The sequence below is a fragment of the Cherax quadricarinatus genome, chromosome 9, assembly GCF_038502225.1.
Source record: "Cherax quadricarinatus isolate ZL_2023a chromosome 9, ASM3850222v1, whole genome shotgun sequence".
In the NCBI taxonomy this organism is placed as follows: Eukaryota; Metazoa; Arthropoda; class Malacostraca; order Decapoda; family Parastacidae; genus Cherax; species Cherax quadricarinatus.
The window spans coordinates 3,654,335-3,677,525 of record NC_091300.1 but is presented as its reverse complement, the minus strand read 5'-3'; the positions used below and the strand labels follow the sequence as shown (position 1 = coordinate 3,677,525).

The following is a 23,191-nucleotide window of genomic DNA, read 5'->3' as shown; positions in this document are numbered from 1 at the left end:
GCAGATGAACAAGGAGGCTTTAGGAAAGGTAGGGGGTGTGTGGACCAGGTGTTTACAGTGAAACATATAAGTGAACAGTATTTAGATAAGGCTAAAGAGGTCTTTGTGGCATTTATGGATTTGGAAAAGGCGTATGACAGGGTGGATAGGGGGGCAATGTGGCAGATGTTGCAGGTGTATGGTGTAGGAGGTAGGTTACTGAAAGCAGTGAAGAGTTTTTACGAGGATAGTGAGGCTCAAGTTAGAGTATGTAGGAAAGAGGGAAATTATTTCCCAGTAAAAGTAGGCCTTAGACAAGGATGTGTGATGTCACCGTGGTTGTTTAATATATTTATAGATGGGGTTGTAAGAGAAGTAAATGCGAGGGTCTTGGCAAGAGGCGTGGAGTTAAAAGATAAAGAATCACACATAAAGTGGGAGTTGTCACAGTTGCTCTTTGTTGATGACACTGTGCTCTTGGGAGATTCTGAAGAGAAGTTGCAGAGATTGGTGGATGAATTTGGTAGGGTGTGCAAAAGAAGAAAATTGAAAGTGAATACAGGAAAGAGTAAGGTTATGAGGATAACAAAAAGATTAGGTGATGAAAGATTGGATATCAGATTGGAGGGAGAGAGTATGGAGGAGGCGAATGTATTCAGATATTTGGGAGTGGACGTGTCAGCGGATGGGTCTATGAAAGATGAGGTGAATCATAGAATTGATGAGGGGAAAAGGGTGAGTGGTGCACTTAGGAGTCTGTGGAGACAAAGAACTTTGTCCTTGGAGGCAAAGAGGGGAATGTATGAGAGTATAGTTTTACCAACGCTCTTATATGGGTGTGAAGCATGGGTTATGAATGTTGCAGCGAGGAGAAGGCTGGAGGCAGTGGAGATGTCATGTCTGAGAGCAATGTGTGGTGTGAACATAATGCAGAGAATTCGTAGTTTGGAAGTTAGGAGGAGGTGCGGGATTACCAAAACTGTTGTCCAGAGGGCTGAGGAAGGGTTGTTAAGGTGGTTCAGACATGTGGAGAGAATGGAGCAAAACAGAATAACTTCAAGAGTGTATCAGTCTGTAGTGGAAGGAAGGCGGGGTAGGGGTCGGCCTAGGAAAGGTTGGAGGGAGGGGGTAAAGGAGGTTTTGTGTGCGAGGGGCTTGGACTTCCAGCAGGCATGCGTGAGCGTGTTTGATAGGAGTGAATGGAGACAAATGGTTTTTAATACTTGACGTGCTGTTGGAGTGTGAGCAAAGTAACATTTATGAAGGGGTTCAGGGAAACCGGCAGGCTGGACTTGAGTCCTGGAGATGGGAAGTACAGTGCCTGCACTCTGAAGGAGGGGTGTTAATGTTGCAGTTTAAAAACTGTAGTGTAAAGCACCCTTCTGGCAAGACAGTGATGGAGTGAATGATGGTGATAGTTTTTCTTTTTCGGGCCACCCTGCCTTGGTGGGAATCGGCCAGTGTGATAATAAAATAATAAATAAAAATTTTATATTGTATCTTTTATATGTATATGTTTCTAAACTGTTGTATCTGGGCACCTCTGCAAAAACAGTGATTATGTATGAGTGAGGTGAATGTGTTGAATAATGATGAAAGTATTTTCATTTTGGGGATTTTGTCTTTTTGGGTCACCCTGCCTAGGTGGGAGATGGCCAACTTGTTGAAAAGAAAAAAAAACTCTAATGCCCCTGCCTCTAGACAAACGTCTCATATTGCTTCTTTGTTTATGATGGGCAAAGGTAGGCAGAAAAAAGGGTCTAGAAATATATACTCTGCATGTTTATATGCAGCCAGCAGTAACAGCCTAGTTGATCAAACCCTGATCCACTACGAAACCTGGTCTCAGACCGGGCTGTGGGGGTGTTGACCCCCCAAAACCCTCTCCAGGTATGTGTGTGTTAGAGTGTGCATGTGAGTGTTTGAGTTACACCATTATAAAATAATAATATACCTTGACCAAGTCATGCAATGTTGTACTATGAAGTTCCTCAGTGTTGTAACTCTGACTGCATATATTATAATAACAAATGTGATAATTCTACATAGTTACCTAACTTTTTGGAGAGCATCTGAACAGAAAAAAGTAGTTTCTATAAAAATTTAATGTCCTCTTTATCTTTATTGCAATTCTTTTTGATCTGTAAACTTTGAATTTCTCATTACCCTACAGGTGTTACCATCTAGTGGCATGGCACTTGTCACTAACTTCACTTTCAGTGCCTCATACTGGACAGATTACCCAGAGGATCTACCTTTAACTACCTCTTTTGGATATCGCCTTGAAGGAAATGAGGGAAATTCTGTTGCATGGCCTTTTACCACTAATGCTGAAGACCCATTCACAGATCTCATCCTTCCAGCAGGTAGGTATAATGAATCTCATGATGTTCTTGTGTTCACGTATGTGATATAGAATACATGTAGTGATGCTAAATGGCACACTTAGTGCATAATATTTTGACCCATGAACTAAAGCTCTGTATATAGTTACCTAATGATCATAGCTGTAGTAGCATAATGAGTAGGTGTAAGTACCAGTAATTATATACAGTGCATGATTAGTGGTTTGAATGAATTTAAGGCTTTGATAAATTATCTAACATTTTATTATTATGGGGAAAATAAAGAATTTTAAACCCCAAAATCTGTTGAATTTACTATTCCACTTAACCAAAAAAAAAAGAAGTGTGTTAGCATTGGGAATTAGTTAATACCATACATACAAAGAAAAATAACCACAAATTGCAAGGGAATAGTTTAGACTTTTTTTTCGACTTGTATTAGTTGCTTATGGGGAAACTATCACCTACCTTAATGAAACATAAGTGGGAAATTTTCAATGTTCACAAGAGCATCGAAATACTTGGCTTCATTAATGAAAGATTAGCAAAATTCATTGTTTATTTACAGAGTCAAATCGAACCAGAGTTATACCTCTTGTAAAAGTCTGTGATATCTATGGTGCCTGCACTGTCAGAGAAGGCAAATTGTTAACTCTTGCCCTGGCCTCTGAGCTGCCTGGAGACATACTCAGGTGAGTGACCTAGTAGTGCTAAGCATCTTCTGGTTACTAAGGTTAAGATAAGTATAGTAATTTGGAAACATTAGCTGTCCATTTTGTTGCTCATATGAGGCAGAGTGACCTAAAAAGAAAAATGAAAGTTTCTCTTTTTAAATTTAGTTACGTATACAGGAGAAGGGGTTACTAGCTCCTTGCTCCCGTCATTTTAGTCGCTTCTCATAACACGCATGGCTAATGCAGGAAGAATTCTGTTCCACTTCCCCATGGAGATCTTCTTTCAAGAAACTGGTTGTATACCACCAAAGCAGGATGGCCCAAAAGGAAAAACAAAAGTTTCTCTTTTTAACTTTAGTAATGTATACAGCAGGGCCCCGCTTTACGGCGTTTCGCTTTACGGCGTTCCGCTAATACGGACATTTCAAATTATGACCAAAACTCGCTATACGGCTCCCCCCACCTGTCTTTCTAATATGGTCACAGCTGCCCACCGAGTTTGTTTACATTCTCCCTGAGCACATCTCCTTATTATGTCTGGAAACTTTCCAAAATTTCAAGTGTTTTAAAGTTATTGTATATTTTATATGTATTGTACTTGATAATTAAACTTGTGTACACCTGTACCTAAATAAACTTACACACTGTGCTGGCATGTAGGTACACATTAAAATCACTAAGTCTCTCTACTCTTCATGCAATAATAATAATAATAATAATAATAATAATAATAATAATAATAATCTCTTGGGCGCATTAATGTCGCATTTTACGTTAATATAGACATTTCCCTTAATCTATCTATGATATTTTTTTCAAAATTATATAAGAAACACATTATGTAACACACAAACATGATACATGCACCCACAGTATAAAAATTTATACAAATATATATGAGATGTTTACCAAACGGTTTGTAGAAGTGTCGGAAGAATTACGTTTTCTCTAGCCCGTAACCTGTTACTTGGGATAACTATAGAAAAATATTCCTTTCGTATGCCTTCACTTTATAGCTATAATTCTGTACTAACTTGTACACAGTGTAAGAGTATTTGTTTCGTGATTTAATTATTATAATAATAATAAAAATATTATAAGGTAAAAGTTTCACAAACTCTTACAAATGTACATGAATGAACTAAAACTGGACACATATTAATACCGTCTATTTCGCCTGACCGAGTGATCGTCCACAACCTGTTCAGTTTGTTTGTTTACGCTGTCTGAGCTCGGTGTATCATTAAATGTTGTATATTACGTTAATATACACATTTTCATTAATCCATCCGTGATATTTTTTTCAAAATTATATAATAAACACGATACATAACATAAATACATAACAACATATGTGTAGAGAACCTAGGATAACCCAAAAAAGTCAAGAGTGACTTACTTCCATTGCCTTCACTCAGAGCATCATTTCTTCTCAAAATGATGTTACATGAGAATGGGAGTGTTCTTCTTTATTTATTCTACCGTATCAATGTAGAGACAACCTGTACACAATGTAACTTGTACACAAACCATACGTGTACACTGTTTACAAAACTTACTTTCGCCTGGTTTGTTTACATAACTCTGCGCCTGTCCTCTCTCATGCACTCATTCTTTCTCTCTGGTATGGTTGCCTGGCTGACTACCATACATACCACACTTGATTTTTTACAATAAATACTATTCATCTCGCCCTATATTTTAAGGTAAGTAATGAGTGAACTGTATATACATTTTATCGCTCTGGGATGCTTAAATATCATAGAATAGTATGTGTGGGTGGGTTGGCCTGGTATGGTAGCCTGGCTGACTACCATACATACCACACTTGATTTTTTACAATAAATACTACTCATCTCACCCTATATTTTAAGGTAAGTAATGAGTGAATTGTATATACATTTTATCGCTCTGGGATGCTTAAATATCATAGAATAGTATGTGTGGGTGGGGTGGCCTGGTATGGTAGCCTGGCTGACTACCATACATACCACACTTGATTTCTTACAATAAATACTACTTGTCTCACCCTAGATTAAGACTATAAATATTTTAAGGTAAGTAATGAGTGCACTATGTGTGTATTGTACTTTTTTATTGTTTTTTGATGCCTGGTTCTATTGCTAACATAATATATGTTAGTGTAAACTTGTTATCTAGTGTTTGTATGCATTTGTAAGTGAAAAAAAGGGTGTTCCACTTTACGGCGGTTTCCGCTTTACGGCGGTAGCCTGGAACCTAACCCGCCGTATAAGTGGGGCCCTCCTGTACAAGAGAAGGGGTTACTAGCCCCTTGTTCCTGGCATTATAGTTGCCTCTTATAACACACATGGCTTACTGAGTAAGAATTCTGCTCCACTTTCCCATGGAGATAAGAGGAAATAAGAACAAGAACTAGTAAGAAAATAGAAGAAAACCCAGAGTGGTGTGTATATACATGCTTGTACATACATGTGTAGTGTAACCTAAGTGTAAGTAGAAGTAGCAAGATATACCTGAAATCTTGGATGATTATGAGACAGAAAAAAGACACCAGCAATTGTACCATCATGTAAAACAAGTACTGTACAGGCTTTTGTTTTACACTCAGTTGGCAGGATGGTAGTACCTCACTGGGTGGTTCATGTCTACCAACCAACTACCTAGGATGATTTAATATATTGGCACAAAATATTCCAGCTTTTGAATTATGTATAGTTTTTTTTTCAGTGAATTGACATTCCAGCAGATATACCAAGTTGCCTGTTATAAAATGTCACACTGATTCAGAAATACATATACGTACTAAACTAAAAAGGGGAAGTACTGTACATCCATCCAACCCATTCTGGTCAGATATGTCTTTTATCAAATATTAATTTTGGTGCAAGAGAAGGTATGACACTTCTTTTTGACTATAGCCACATACAGTGGTACCTTGACTTATGAGCTTAATTCGTTCTGTGACACAGCTCATAACTCAGTTTGATCATATGGTGGAACCTCGGCTTACGAGTTTAATCTGTCCCGGGACCTAGCTCGTATCCCGATCTGCTTGTATGCTGAGTCAATTTTCCTCGTTTAAATTAATTGAAATGCCATTAATCTGTTCCAGTGGAATTTCTGCTCAGGAGGTAGGACAAAATATACTTCAAGATAATGCTAGTATAAACTCTATGGCTTATTTATCTATCATACTTCATCTAATATGACATAATAAACAATATAAATAACATAGAAACCTGATATATACTCTAGAATGAATAAAATATGCATGTCATTATGTGACAAGTGGTGGCTGGGAATCCCACTCCCACTGTGAAAACATCTTCCCATGCTTTTCCTTCTGAGGTGTTATTATAAGATAAAACAGTGTTTGTGAGGCTAACTGCGTTAGATCACTAGTTTCATAGGGAAAACATAATGTAAAGAAATAAACTAGTGTACATACACCAGAGTGGCATAACTATCAGGAGTTCATTTCATTTCATCCTTTTTCTGTTGCTTAAGTGCTTAACTTACTTGCTACACTGAATTGCTACACTCTTAATGCTACACTTTATCACATCATCCTCCTTTCCTTCTCAGCACTGTCCTTTGCACTAGTTTTCTTTGGACCCACAGTTAGAAAAAAGAAATTTGGCAAGATAACTGCATGAAACATAAGCAAACATGAGAATTCCTTCCACCGTGAGCTAAGCATGTTCAGTGGTGATATACCTTTGAAATATACCTTTGAAGAGCTTCGAGAATTTATCTACTTTCTGAGTCCGGCCATGGACGGAGACGGAGATAGATGGAGACGGAGATAGACAGAGATAGATGGAGACAGAGATAGACGGAGATAGACGGAGATGGAGATAGACGGAGATGGAGATAGATGGAGACGGAGATAGACGGAGACGGAGATGGAGATAGATGGAGACGGAGACAGACAGAGATGGAAACGCAGATAGACATAGAGACAGAGATAGACAGAGACAAACAGAAGGAGATAGACAACCAAAGCAAATCAGCCAGCCAGCCGGCCGGCCTGCCGAACATGTATTACACGTTCCAGAATTGTTTCTCTTTACTTAGGGCATACGTTATAGAACATTCTGGCAGGATGACACTACCAGTGGTATCAAAATTGAAAAGATGTTACACAAGTTACAATAATGATTAAGTGTTAACATTTTCACCCAGATTTGTGTAGATGAGTTACCAAATATAAATTCCTTACAAGATACTGATATGACACATTCCTACTAGGGATTACTTTTTTTTCTTCAACGTGTTGGCCGTCTCCCACTGAGTCAGGGTTGCCCAAAAAAGAAACTTTTATCATCATTTGTGCATAATCACCATCTTTGCAGAGATGCCCAGATACGACAGTTCAGATGTCACTCCAAACAGCCAATACCCCAAACCCCTCCTTTGAAGTTCAGGAATTGTACTTCCCACGTCCAGGATTCAAGTCTGGCTAACCAGTTTCCCTGAATCCCTTCACAAAATATTACCCTGCTCACACTCCAACAACTTGTCAAGTCTCAGAAACAATTTGTCTGCATTCACTCCTATCTAACTTGCTCACACATGCCTGCTCCGTGTCTTTTCTTTCCTAGCTTGGGCCAATGGGTCTATTCCTCTTGGAGATGAGTGTTAGAGTATTGAACTACTGTAATCTCCCCCACCTAGAGATAAAGTTTACTCTTGTTACTCTATCACCAGTCCTACCTGGCATGGGCAATAGATGTCCTGCAGAGCATCTCTGATCTTTACTCCTTAAACCAGCAAATAGTAGAGCCTAAAAGACTAGAAAATATACTGGACTTCATCTTCACTAACAGTGACGATCTGATTCGTCATATAACTGTATCAAAGACAATATGCTCAGATCACAACATAATATAGGTACAGACATGTATGCACAGGGCTCCAGACCAGCAAAATGTGAGCAATCATGAAGGTCTCTCCACGAAATTCAATTTCAATAACAAAAACATACAGTGGGATCAGGTAAACCATGTCCTAAATGAACAAGCTGGGATGATATCTTAAACAACATGGATCCAAACATTTGCCTTGAAAAAATGAATTCTCTGGTTCTTGAGATCTGCTCAAGACACATTTCGTTAAGAAGAAGAAAGAGAAGATGTAAACTAGAAAGAGAGAGACGTTCCCTATACAGACAAAGGCGAAGAGTCAGAGCTACTGAGTGAGGCCAAGATATCTGAAATACGAAGGGAGGCACTAGTCAGTGAAATTGCAGATATTGAACTTTAGCTGAAGGAATCTTGTAGGAGACAAGGATCACAGGAAGAACTAAAAACCATAAAGGAAATTAAAAAAACAATAAAACGAAATACTTCTCTTATGCCAAATCTAAGGGAAAAACAACATCCAGTATTGGGCCCCTGCTTAGGTGGGATGGGACATACACAGATGATAGCCAAGAAATGAGTGAGATACTAAAGTCCCAATATGACTCAGTGTTCAGTGAGTCACTGCCCAGACTAAGGGTCGACAATCCAAATGAATTCTTTATGAATGAAACCCAAAATTTGGTCATCCCAAAAATCTCGGATATTAATGACATGCCCATACACTCTGCCCCAGGCCCAGACTCTTGGAACTCCATGTTCATCAAGAATTGCAAGAAGCCACTGTTGCGTGCCTTCAGCATTTTATGGAGAGGGAGCATGGACACGGGTCATCCCACACACACTAAAAACAACAGACGTACCCCACTCCACAAAGGTGGCAGTAAAGCGGTTGCAAAGAACTGCAGACCAATAGCACTAACATCCCACATCATAAAAATCTTTGAGAGGGTTCAAAGAAGCAAGATAGCCAACCACCTAGGTACCCATGAATTACACAACCCAGGGCAACACAGGTTTAGAGCAGGTCGCTCCTGCCTATCCCAGCTACTGGACCACTGTGACAAGGTCCTGGATGCTGTAGAGGATAAACAAAATACAGATGTATACCTGGAGTTTACCTGTATACACAAACTTTGCAAAAGCTTTCGACAGGTGTGACCTTGGTGTAATGGCACATAAAATTGGTGATAAAGGAATAACAGGAAAAGTTGGTAGATGGATCTACAACTTCCTGACAAATAGAACACAAAGAGTAATAGTAAACAAAGTCCCAGGCAGCCGTGGTAAAAAGCTCTGTTCCACAAGGCACAGTACTCGCTCCCATTCTATTCCTCATCCTCATTTCTGACATAGACAGAGATGTAAGCCATAGCTCTGTCTACCTTTGTGGATGACACCCGGATCACCATGTCAGTGACCTCCATTGAAGACACCGTGAGACTCCAAGCAGACATCAACCAAATCTTCGAATGGGCCACTCAAAACAACATGAAGTTGAACGAGGAGAAATTTCGACTACTCAGATATGGGAAACTTGAAGAAATTAAAAATGTGTCAGGGTATACAACAAATTCTAACCATACAATAGAGTGGAAAAGTAATGTGAAGGGCCTGGGAGTGATAATGTCAGAGGATCTCGCCTTCAAAGACCACAACACTGTATCTACCTCATCTGCTAGGAAAATGATAGGATGGATAATGAGAACCTTCAAAACTAGGGATGCCATGCCCATGATGATTCTCTTTAAATCGCTTGTGCTCTCTAGGCTGGAATACTGCTGTACACTAATGGCCCCCTTCAAGGCTGGCGACACTGCAGACCTGGAGAGTGTACAAAGAACTTTCATGGCACACTCAAGTATGATAAGGCACCTAAACTACTGGGAATGGTTGAAGGTCCTTGATCTGTATTCCCTCGAATGCAGGTGAGAGAGCTACTTGATAATATACACTTGGAAGGTCCTGGAGGGATTGGTACCAAACCTGCACATGAAAATCACTCCCTATGAAAGCAAAAGACTCTGCAGGAGATGCAACATTCCCCCAATGAAAAGCAGGGGCGCCATGAGTACACCGAGAGACAACACAATAAGTGTCCGGGGCCCAAGACTGTTCAACTGCCTCCCAGCATACATAAGGGGGGATTACCAGTAGACCCCTGGCTGTCTTCAAGAAGGCACTGGACAGGCACCTAAAGTCAGTACCTGACCAACCGGGCTGTGGTTCGTACGTCAGCTTGCATGCGGCCAGCAGTAATAGCCTGGTTGATCAGACCCTGATCCACCATGAGTCCTGGTCTCAGAATAGGCTGCGGGGGCATTGACCCCCAAAACCTTCTCCAGGTAAACTATGTTTTATTATTATTACTACTACTACTATTACTAATACTAATTCTTTCTTTACTACACTCTCTGCTATCACTTCTACTGTTGTTACCTCCATTGCCACTACTACTGTACTGCTAATTTCTTATTTCTACTATCATTACTGATACCTTTACTACTACTACTACTGTTAATTATTCTTCAACCACTGCTTCCTTTTCTTTTTGTCTTTATTATTCTTTTGTACTTTACTTTTTCAGAACAGACCTAAACCCTAAATGCGGGTTATTTGTGAAATGTTCTAGTCACAGTATTATGATATTTTATTCTTCTTTAGTAAAATCTCTTTCTGCCTTCATGATGAGGCACTCATGAATAAACATCAATGCAATCAGCAACATTGACAAAGGAAATTTGAAAATTATAAAGTTTTTAATTCTTGTGTTCGTGTAGTCCCACACATAATTCAAAATCTCTATAGTAGATATTGTCCTTTAAAAAACAGTTCAGACTGGGATGAATACTCAAGAACTAGCTAGAAGCTATTCTTCAACTAATTTCTTTCTTTGCTTGTTGTACTTAATAAACTAATTGAGCCTTTCCTCCAAACCTCTAAAGCAATAGGATCAAACCTAGCCAGTAGAATCCTAAATTCCCATGCCCAAATTAGAGATTACTTCTATACATATTTGCAGCTAGTCAAACAAGGGTTTCTTCAATAATAAATTCATAAAAAAAAACAAGCAATAAGCCAACAGGCTTATGTGTGCATGTTAGATAGGAATGAGTACAGGAAAGTGGTTTTTATGATTTAACATGCTCTTTGTGTGTGAGTAAGGTAAGCTTAAGAAGGGATTCAGGAAATCTAGTTAGCCAGCCTTGAGATCTGGAGGTGTGAAATACAGTGCTTGCACTCTGAAAGAGGTGAGGGATATTACTGTATGGAGGGTCATCTGATCTATAATGTCAGCACACTTCTGGCAAGACAGTGATTGAATTAATGAAGGTGAGAGTATTTCCTCTTTTTTAGGTCACCCTGTCTTGTTGGGGGATGGCTGGCATCTTAAAAAAAACAACCCATGGGATTTCCATGTAGTACATCACCAGTATAAAACAATATCTTTCAGCCTATGTGTCATGGTAAAAATATATATATATATATATATTTTTTTTATGTGACTTGCTGATTTTTAATAAATTAATATTTGCAGTAGGTTTGTAGACAGTTTTTAATTTGAGACATTTTTAACAGTATTCTGATCACAAGCTTTGAGGATCGGATGAATGATGACGAGTCAACCAAAGCAGGTCTGGACACCATTTCAACTCAGCTGGGAACATTGACTGCCATGAATTTGCAGGCTGAAGCAGCACTCCTCATGCAACAGGTTGAGATCATCGTCAAAGAAAAACTCTCCAGTCTCTCTGCCAGGTGTGTGCACAAAAAGCACCACATAGTTACTCTTTTGCATGAGACTTAGACAGAAGTACCATATATATATATTTTTTCACTTTACATAATTACTCTTTTTATTCACATGGCTTTGAAGCAACATGTATGTTTTTTCTTTTAATTTCACAATTTCTCCTTTTTGCACATAACTGTTTAGTATGTTATTCTTAATCTTAAGGATATAGAAGGAGAAACTTTTAATTTATTGAGGATGACTGAGTAGCAAGGTTGCTTTCTCCAGTACTGAACAATTATGGAAACAGAGTACTGTATAAAGAGGATTAGCAGAGTTTTGACTGCTAGCTACAAAAGGGAAGTAACTTAAAACAATTGCATACCGAAATAGAAATAATTCTTCTTTCAATGCACTGGCCAAATCCCACGAAAGCAGGGTGACCCAAAAAGGAAAACATAAGTTTCTCTTTTTGACTTTTGTAATGTATACAGGAAAAGGGGTTACTAGCCCCTTGCTCTCGGCATTTTAGTCGCCGAAAGACATGGCTTACGGAGGAAGAATTCTCTTCTACTTCCCCATGGAGATAAGAGGAAATAAACAAGAACAAGAACTAGTAAGAAAAATAGAAGAAAACCCAGAAGGGTGTGTATATATATATGCTTGTACATGCATGTGTAATGTTACCTAAGTGTGAAAAGAAGTAGCAAGGCATACCTGAAATCTTGGATGTTTATGAGACAGAAAAAAGACATCAGCAAGTCTACCATCATGTAAAACAATTACAGGCAAATAAAAATAATATATTAAATTAAATTTTAACAATAGATGAAATATATTCATTAATTTTATTTTTTTTATTAACACATCAGCCATTGCCCACCAACGTGCGGTGGCCTGAAAAAGAAAAACTTTCACCATCATTCACTCCATCACTAACTTGCCAGAGGCATGCTTACACTACAGTTATAAAACTGCAACATTAACACCCCTCCTCGAGAGCACAGGCACTGTACTTCCCGTCTCCAGGACTCGAATCCGGCCTGCCGGTTTCGATGAATCCCTTCATAAACATTACCCTGCTCACACTCCAACAGCACATCAAGTCCTAAAAACTATTTGTCTCCATTCACTGCTATCTAACACGCTCATGCACACTTGTTGGAAGACCAAGCCCCTCACCCACAAAATTTCCTTTACCCCCTTCCTCCTAACTTTTCTACTTTGTTCCATTTTCTCTAAATGACTAGACCACCTCAACAGCCCCTCTTCAGCCTTATGACTAATGCTTTTAGTAACTCCACAACTCCTCAAAATTTCCACACTACAAATTCTCTGTATAATATTTACACCACACATTACCCTTAGACACAACATCTCCACTGCCTCCAGCTGCCTGCTCGCTGCAGCATTTACATCCCATGCTTCACACCCACATAAGAGTGTTGGTACCACTATACTCTCATACATTCCCTTCTTTGCCTCTATGGATAATATTCTCTGTCTTCACAGATACTGCAAGGCACCACTCATTTTTTTCCTTCATCAATTTTATGGTTTACCTCATCCTTCAGAAACCCATCTACTGACAAGTCAACTCCCAAATATCTGAAAACATTCACATCTTCCATACTCCCTCCCTTCAATGTGATATCCAGTTTTATAAAATATAAAAACAAAAAAGATATCCAATTTTTCTTTATCTGAATTGTTTGATACCCTCATCACCTTACTCTTATCTATATTCACTTTCAACTTTCTACCTTTACACACCCTCCCAAACTCGTCCACTAACCTTTGCAACTTTTCTTTAGAATCCCCCAGAAGCATAGTATTATCTGCAAAAAGTAACTGTGTCAACTCCCATTTTATATTTGATTCCCCATAATTTAATCCCACCCCTCTCCCCAATGCCCTAGTATTTACTTCTTTTACAACCTCATCTATAAATATGTTAAACAACCATGGTGACATTACACATCCCTGTCTGAGACCTACTTTTACTGGGAAGTAGTCTCCCTCTCTTCTACACACCCTAACCTGAGCCTCACTATCCTCATAAAAGCTATTTACAGCATTTAGTAACTTACTACCTATTCCATACACTTGCAACATGTGCCACATTGCTCCCCTGTCCACTTTATCATATGCCTTTTCTGAATCTATAAAAGCAATGAAAACATCCCTCCCTTTATCTGAATACTGTTCACGTATATGCTTCAATGTAAACACCTGACCTACACATCCCTTACCCATTCTAAAGCCTCCTTGCTCATCTGCATTCCTGCTTTCTGTCTTGCTTCTAATTCTTTGAATAATAACCCAACCATACACTGTACTTGGTATACTCAGTAAACTACTACTTTCTTTCAACGCACTGGCCGTATTCCACCTAGGCAGGGTGGCCTAAAAGGAAAAATGAAAGTTTCTCCTTTTACAATTGCAGTAATATATACAAGAAAAGGGGTTACTAGCCCCTTGCTCCTGGCATTGTAGTCGCCCCGTATGACACGCATGGCTAATGGAGGAAGAATTCTGTTCCACTTCCCCATGGATATAAGTGGAAATAAACAAGAACAAGAATTTGTTTTAGATGATGGTAGGATTGCTGGTGTCTTTTGTCTGTCTCATAAATATGCAAGATTACAGGTACGTCTTGCTACTTACACTTAGGTCACACTACACATACATGTACACGTTTATTTATACACACTCATCTGAGTTTTCTTTGATTTTATCTTAATAGTTCCTTTTATATCCATGGGGAAGTGGAATAAGAATCTTTCCTCCATAAGCCATGCGTGTTGTAAAAGTCAACTAAAATGCTGGGAACAATGGGATACAATTACAGGTTTCCATTTTACATTCACTTGGCAGGATGGTAGTACCTCCCTGGGCTGTTGCTGTCTACCAGCCTACTACACACACACACACACACACACACACACACACACACACACACACACACACACACACACACACACACACACACACACACACACACACACACACACACACACACACACACACACACACACACACACACACACACACACACACACTCGCACTCGCACTCGCACTCGCACTCGCACTCGCACTCACACTCACACTCACACTCACACACTCACATGTAGTGGAGGCAGGAACCATACATAGTTTTATGGCGAGGTATGATAAAGCTCATGGGGCAGGGAGAGAGAGGACCTAGTAGCAATCAGCAAAGAGGTGGGGCCAGGAGCTATGACTTGACCCCTGCAACCACAAATAGGTGAGTACAAATTGGTGAGTACACACACACACACACACACACACACACACACACACACACACACACACACACACACACACACACACACACACACACACACACACACACACACACACACACACACACACACACACACACACACACACTGTACACCGTGTATGTCAGGCCCATACTGGAGTATGCAGCACCTGTTTGGAACCCGCACTTGATAAAGCACGTCAAGAAACTAGAGAAAGTACAAAGGTTTGCGACAAGGTTAGTTCCAGAGCTAAGGGGAATGTCCTATGAAGAAAGATTAAGGGAAATCGGCCTGACGACACTGGAGGACAGGAGGGTCAGGGGAGACATGATAACGACATATAAAATACTGCGTGGAATAGACAAGGTGGACAAAGACAGGATGTTCCAGGGAGGGGACACAGAAACAAGAGGCCACAATTGGAAGTTGAAGACACAAATGAGTCAGAGAGATAGTAGGAAGTATTTCTTCAGTCATAGAGTTGTAAGGCAGTGGAATAGCCTAGAAAATGATGTAGTGGAGGCAGGAACCATACACAGTTTTAAGACGAGGTTTGATAAAGCTCATGGAGCGGGGAGAGAGAGGGCCCAGTAGCAACCGGTGAAGAGGCGGGGCCAGGAGCTAAGACTCGACCCCTGCAACCACAAATAGGTGAGTACAAATAGGTGAGTACACACACACACACTGGAGTTCTATGACATGGTGACAGCAGTAAGACAAAAGAGAGAGGGGTGGGTGGATTGCATATTCTTGGACTGCAAGAAGGCATTTGACACAGTTCCACACAAGAGATTGGTGCAAAAACTGGAGGACCAAGCAGGGATAACAGGGAAGGCACAACATTGGATCAGGGAATACTTGTCAGGAAGACAGCAGCGAGTCATGGTACATGGCGAGGTGTCAGAGTGGGCACCTGTGACCAGCGGGGTCCCACAGGGGTCAGTCCTAGGACCAGTGCTGTTTCTGGTATTTGTGAACGACATGACGGAAGGAATGGACTCTGAGGTGTCCGTTTGCAGATGACATGAAGTTGATGAGAAGAATTCACTCGATCGAAGACCAGGCAGAACTACAAAGGGATCTGGACAGGCTGCAGACCTGGTCCAGCAATTGGCTCCTGGAGTTCAATCCCACCAAGTGCAAAGTCATGAAGATTGGGGAAGGGCAAAGAAGACTGCAGACGGAGTACAGTCTAGAGGGCCAGAGACTACAAACCTCACTCAAGGAAAAAGATCTTGGGGTGAGTATAACACCAGGCACATCTCCTGAAGCGCACATCAACCAAATAACTGCTGCAGCATATGGACGCCTAGCAAACCTCAGAACAGCATTCCGACATCTTAATAAGGAATCGTTCAGGACCCTGTACACCGTGTACGTTAGGCCCATATTGGAGTATGCGGCACCAGTTTGGAACCCACACCTAGCCAAGCAAGTAAAGAAACTAGAGAAAGTGCAAAGGTTTGCAACAAGACTAGTCCCAGAACTAAGAGGTATGTCCTACGAGGAGAGGTTAAGGGAAATCAACCTGATGACACTGGAGGACAGGAGAGATAGGGTGGACATGATAACGACATACAAAATACTGAGAGGAATTGACAAGGTGGACAAAGACAGGATGTTCCAGAGATGGGACACAGCAACAAGGGGACACAGTTGGAAGTTGAAGACACAGATGAATCACAGGGATGTTAGGAAGTATTTCTTCAGCCACAGAGTAGTCAGGAAGTGGATTAGTTTGAGAAGTGATGTAGTGGAGGCAGGATCCATACATAGCTTTAAGCAGAGGTATGATAAAGCTCACGGTTCAGGGAGAGTGACCTAGTAGCGACCAGTGAAGAGGCGGGGCCAGGAACTTGGACTCGACCCCTGTAACCTCAACTAGGTGAGTACACACTGGAAATTATGCCTGTGTTAATGAAACCTATTGAATGTAAGTAAATTACATAAATAATTCAGGATATTGTAATATTTTTTCCAGAATGAGCAATGACGTGGCTTCCATTGTAAGAGCTTTAAATATATTGAAAGGCATAAATAATCTGCTAACACAGTTCTCGGCCAGCCAAGATGTTCACCAGAAAATAATGGATTTTGGGCGGTTGTTGTCTGCTGCACTAATAGGACATCCAGTCCAAGAGGTAATCCCTGATTCACAGAACACACTTGATGATAAAGAGGAGGATGATGATGACGAAGATGCCATCCATTATCCCAGTAATGATAATCAACTAGATGCAGTTCGAAATATGCAGAACACACGCTTTGGTAGTTCAGGGTGAGTATTCTACATAATTTCATCAGGGTGCTGTGTGTATATACAGCATTAAGAAATTATGGCTTTGTTATTGAGATCAATGTCTAGTGCAAATACTATGAGGATAATAAGAAGTGAAGAAAATTCAGTAAAAGATGGTATGGTGATACGAAAGGTATAGGTGAGAGACCAGAGAAAATGTTGAGATGGTTCAATAATTCAGGAAGGTTGACCATGGTGTATATGCTTGAGGTGAATAGAAGGGTTAGAAGAGGGGTGTGAGAGGGGGTTTCTAGAGGTTGTTTTGGTATATTGGCACATGTGAATGGAGACTAATGGTTCTTGGTACTATTTGACATGTTAAGTGTGAACTGGATATAAGTTCTGAGGGTGGAAAGCACAGTGCCTGCACTCTCAAGGATAAGTGGCAGTGTTGCTGCTCTGTGGATCAGTTTATTTGTGATGTCTGTACACTTCTGCAAAGATTTGTGACAACTACATCACACATCTTTAATCTACTTTTTGAGTTTTCATTAATTATTTATCCTTCTCTCTTAGGTCACGTGTGCATGGCGTATACAGAGGAAGGAACAGTCCTGTGAGACGAGTCAAACGTAGTGCACCTCCAGCTAATGGAACCCAGCAGCTCAGGAGCATGAAATTAGATGCGGTGATTATATTTTTGTGATCAGAGTACCTGTTGCAGTTGCAGAAAAAGAGTGATATAAGTGGTGTCGCATCTCTAACATTTAATGCGTTAGAATATTGTACATAATTTTTTAAAGTTTCCAGAGAATACAGAACTTAGTCTTATACCAAAAGTTTGGATTAATCATGGCTGAAGGTATTTTTCTCTTATGATCTATTTTACCTAACCAATCCTGAAAAATCTAAAGTAAAATTTATAAGATAAAGTATTACAGTAAAATTGAATTAAAAATGGTACTCACCAGTGTATTGGGTAGACGGCGAAAATATTTTGAGGAACTTTTAAATGTTGACGAAGAAAGGGAGGCGGTAATTTCATGCACTGGCCAGGGAGGTATACCATCTTTTAGGAGTGAAGAAGAGCAGGATGTGAGTGTGGGGGAGGTACGGGAGACATTACGTAGAATGAAAGGGGGTAAAGCAGCTGGAACTGGTGGGATCATGACAGAACTGTTAAAAAGCAGGAAAGGGGGGATATAGTGTTGGAGTGGTTGGTATTTTTGTTTAATAAATGTATGAAAGAGGGGAAGGTACCTAGGGATTGGTGGAGAGCATGTATAATCCCTTTATATAAAGGGAAGGGGGACAAAAGAGATTCTAAAAATTATAGAGGAATAAGTTTACTGAGTATTAGGTAGTGGGTTGGTAAACAGCAACCGCCCAGGGAGGTACTACCGTCCTGCCAAGTGAGTGTAAAATGAAAGCCTGTAATTGTTTTACATGATGGTAGGATTGCTGGTGTCCTTTTTTCTGTCTCACAAACATGCAAGATTTCAGGTACGTCTTGCTACTTCTACTTACACTTAGGTCACACTACACATGCATGTACAAGCATATATATACATACCCCTCTGGGTTTTCTTCTATTTTCTTTCTAGTTCTTGTTCTTGTTTATTTCCTCTTATCTCCATGGGGAAGTGGAACAGAATTCTTCCTCCGTAAGCCATGCGTGTTGTAAGAGGTGACTAAAATATCGGGAGCAAGGGGCTAGTAACCTCTTCTCCTGTATATATTACTAAATGTAAAAGGAGAAACTTTCGTTTTTCCTTTTGGGCCACCCCGCCTCGGTGGGATACGGTCGGTGTGTTGAAAGAAAGAAAGAAGTTTACTGAATATTAGGTAGTGGGTTGGTAAACAGCAACCGCCCAGGGAGGTACTACTGTTCTGCCAAGTGAGTGTAAAACGAAAGCCTGTAATTGTTTTACATGATGGTAGGATTGCTGGTGTCCATTTTTTTTGTCTCATAAACATGCAAGATTTCAGGTATGTCTTGCTGCTACTACTTACAATTAGGTCACACTACACATACATGTACAAGCATATACAGTGGACCCTCGACCAACGATATTAATCCGTTCCTGAGAGCTCATCGTTAATCGAAATTATCGTTAGTCGAGTTAATTTTCCCCATAAGAAATAATGGAAATCAAATTAATCCGTTCCTGATCCCCCAAAGTATTGAAGAAAAAATTTTTTACCACATGAAATATTAATTTTAATACACACAAACTGAAGAAGACATGCACAGTTACATGACACTTACCTTTATTGAAGATCTGGTGATGATTGATTGAATGGGAGGAGGGTAGTGTGTTGATGGTGTTAGTGTTTAGAAGGGGAATCCCCTTCCATTAGGACTTGAGGTTTACCTGGAGAGAGAGAGAGAGAGGTGACAAGTCTTTTTCCGGGGTTACTTCCCTTCTTCTTTTAATGCCACTAGGACCTCTGTCGCACAACATATCTGTCCATAGAGGCCTGTACCTCCCGTTCCTTTATGACATTCCTAAAGTGTTTCGCAACATTGTCAGTGTACAGGTTGCCAACACGGCTTGCAGTAGCTGTGTCAGGGTGATTTTCATTGAAAAAGGTTTGCACTTTAAGCCACATTGCACACATTTCCTTAATCTTTGAAGTAGGCAATTTCTTCAATTTCTCTATCGCCTCCTCCAAAGCAGTTTCCTCAGGTGTGGCCTCTTGCTGTTGAAGATGATCTAGCAGCTCATCAGTGGTTAATTCTTCATTGTCCTCCTCACCAACTCTTCCACATCCTCCCCACTAACCTCCAACCCCAAGGACTTCCCCAATGCCACAAAGGATTCCTCAACTGGCATAGGATTCCCAGGGTTAGCCTCAAACCCTTCAAAATCCCTTTTGTCTACACATTCTGGCCACAGTTTTTTCCAAGCAGAGTTCAAGGTCCTCTTAGTCACTTCCTCCCAAGCCTTACCTATAATGTTTACACAATTGAGGATGCTAAAGTGATCTCTCCAAAACTCTCTTAGAGTCAATTGATTTCTGAGGTCACTACAAAGCACCTTTCAAACATAGCTTTTGTGTACAGTTTCTTGAAGTTTGCAATGACCTGCTGGTCCATGGGCTGCAGGAGAGGAGTGGTGTTAGAAGGCAAAAACTTAACCTTAATGAAGCTCATGTCCGCAGAAAGTCGCTCTGCCAAGTCCGAAGGATGATCAGAAGCATTGTCTAATACCAGGAGGCACTTAAGGTCCAATTTATTTTCCAGGAGGTAATTTTTCACAGTGGGGGCAAATGCATGGTGTAACCAGTCATAGAAAAAGTCCCTAGTGACCCATGCCTTACTGTTTGGCCTCCACAGGACATTGTTTTTCCTGAACACTCTGGGAGTTTCAGAGTGATACACCAATAAAGGCTTCACTTAGCAATCACCACTAGCATTGGCACACATCAACAGAGTAAGCCTGTCTTTCATAGGCTTATGTCCTGGGAGTGCCTTTTCCTCCTGAGTAATGTAGGTCCTGCTTGGCATTTTCTTCCAAAACAGGACTGTTTCATCACAATTAAACACTTGTTCAGGTTTCAGTCCTTCACTGTCTATGTACTCCTTGAATTCCTGCACATATTTTTCAGCCGCTTTGTGGCCCGAACTGGCAGCCTCACCATGCCTTATCACACTATGTATGCCACTACGATTCTTAAATCTCTCAAACCAACCTTTGCTGGCCTTAAAGTCACTCACATCGCCACTAGTTGCAGGCATTTTTCTAATTTAATCCTCATGCAACTTCCTAGCCTTTTCACATATGATCACTTGGGAGATGCTATCTCCTGCTATCTGTTTTTTGTTTATCCACACCAATAACAGTCTCTCAACATCTTCTGTCACTTGTGATCTCAGTTTCGAAAACATAGTTGCACCTTTGGCAAGAACAGCTTCCTTGATTGCTATTTTCTTGCCCACAATAGTAGCGATGGTTGATTGAGGTTTTGTGTGCAACCTGGTCAGCTCAGAGACACACACTCCACTTTCATACTTAGTAATGATCTCTTTCTTCATATCCATAGTAGTTCTCACCCTTTTTGCTGTAGGGTTGGCACTAGAAGCTTTCTTGGGGCCCATGGTGACTTATTTTGCAGGTGCAATCACTACAAACGCTGTGATAATATGAAATGTTCCGATTGTATGTTTGGATGGGACCGCGGTGGCTGGCTGGCTTGTAAACACTGGCACCCATGGAACAAATGAGGCGCGCTCAGGCCACAAGTGGATGCGTCTCGAACGGAACGAATAGCGGTGGTCGGGTTTTTTAGCGCTAGTCAAGGCAAAATTTTTGCATCAAAATGTATCGCTAGTCGGATTTAACGTTAGACGATGCCAACGTTGGTTGAAGGTCCACTGCATATACACACCCCTCTGGGTTTTCTGCTATTTTCTTTCTAGTTCTTGTTTTGTTTATTTCCTCGTATCTCCATGGGGAAGTGGAACAAAATTCTTCCTCCGTAAGCCATGCGTGTTGTAAGAGGTGACTAAAATGCCGGGAGCAATTTTCTCCTTTATTTTAGCTTTATATAACTACCCTAGTTTCATATATTCACAATTGTTAAAATAATCAAGGTGCTATTCTCAGGTGCTGAATATATATAGGGTTGGAGAGAGGGGGTAAAGGAGGTTTTGTGGGCGAGGGGCTGGGACTTCCAGCAAGCGTGCGTGAGCGTGTTAGATAGGAGTGAATAGAGACGAATGATACTTGGGACCTGACGATCTGTTGGAGTGTGAGCAGGGTAATATTTAGCGAAGGGATTCAGGGAAACCGGTTATTTTCATATAGTCGGACTTGAGTCCTGGAAATGGGAAGTACAATGCCTGTACTTTAAAGGAGGGGTTTGGGGTATTGGCAGTTTGGAGGGATATGTTGTGTATCTTTATACATCTATGCTTCTAAACTGTTGTATTCTGAGCACATCTGCAAAAACAGTGATAATGTGTGAGTGTGGTGAAAGTGTTGATTGATGATGAAAGTATTTTCTTTTTGGGGATTTTCTTTCTTTTTTTGGATCACCCTGCCTCGGTGGGAGACGGCCGACTTGTTGAAAAAAAAAATATATATATATATATATATATCTCGTATTCCCAAGCTCCATTATTTGATCATCACTTTATTTGTTCACGACAAATTATTTTAGTCCCTTTTATATTGTCTCCTTTATTTTAGCTTTAAAAAAAAAAAAACTACCTTAGCTCATTATTTTTACATTTGTTAAATAATTCAGGTGCTATTTTTTAGCTTTAGACTATTTACTTTGTTTTATACTTAATTCTAACTATAGATTCCATACAAATCTTATGATTACAAGCATTGATCCTGATACCAACCTCTTATTTAATGACTTAAATGAATCAAACAGTTACTGTAATTACTACACAGCAGAACAATCAAAGGCACTTCTCAGCGCCAACAACAACATAATTGTCTTTAACTACAATATCAGATCTTTAAGCAAGCATTACAATGACCTCATAGCATTACTAAATTCTTTGCATGCCAATATGTCCATCATTACACTAACTGAAACCTGGCTAAAGCCTGATACTACAGATGTCTATGCCATTACTGGTTACACAGCCATACACAACTGTAGGCCAGACCAACAAGGGGGTGGCACAGCTATATACTACTCAGACCAACTAGAATGTATCACTAATACTTGCACAAGGGATGAACATGGGGAATATATAATAGCTAAATTCAAATCCAAATACCTACAAAAACCTCTCACAGTGATAAACATCTACAGAGTTCCACAGTCAAACATTAACCAATTTAGTCAAAACATAGGAAGTATGATAACTGATGCACGCATGAACAAAGATCACTTACTACTCTCAGGTGACTTCAATATAAATCTCCTGCAAGACCAGGACCCACACATTACTGAATTCACAAACACAATGAGTAACTGCATGTTGCTACCAACAGTAACAAAACCTACAAGAGTTACAGAGACTAGTGTTTTCCTACTTGACCACATCTGGACCAACACCATATCCCCTTTAAAATCAGGCATAATTACAGATAATACCACAGACCACTACCCTACTTTCCTCAT

General features: G+C 40.3%; 1 protein-coding gene across 2 annotated transcripts in view; it reads left to right on the top strand.

Moving 5' to 3' along the window:
• The window catches only part of LOC128685978 (uncharacterized), a 379,974-nt gene that overhangs the window by 265,441 nt on the left and 91,342 nt on the right, over nucleotides 1-23,191 (top strand). For both annotated transcript variants that reach the window (XM_070083171.1, XM_070083170.1), the window contains exons 44-48: nucleotides 2,153-2,345; nucleotides 2,893-3,016; nucleotides 11,422-11,601; nucleotides 16,844-17,140; nucleotides 17,678-17,789. In XM_070083171.1, the coding sequence (XP_069939272.1) occupies nucleotides 2,153-2,345; nucleotides 2,893-3,016; nucleotides 11,422-11,601; nucleotides 16,844-17,140; nucleotides 17,678-17,789 (906 nt within the window). The remainder of the gene's footprint in view (nucleotides 1-2,152; nucleotides 2,346-2,892; nucleotides 3,017-11,421; nucleotides 11,602-16,843; nucleotides 17,141-17,677; nucleotides 17,790-23,191) is intronic.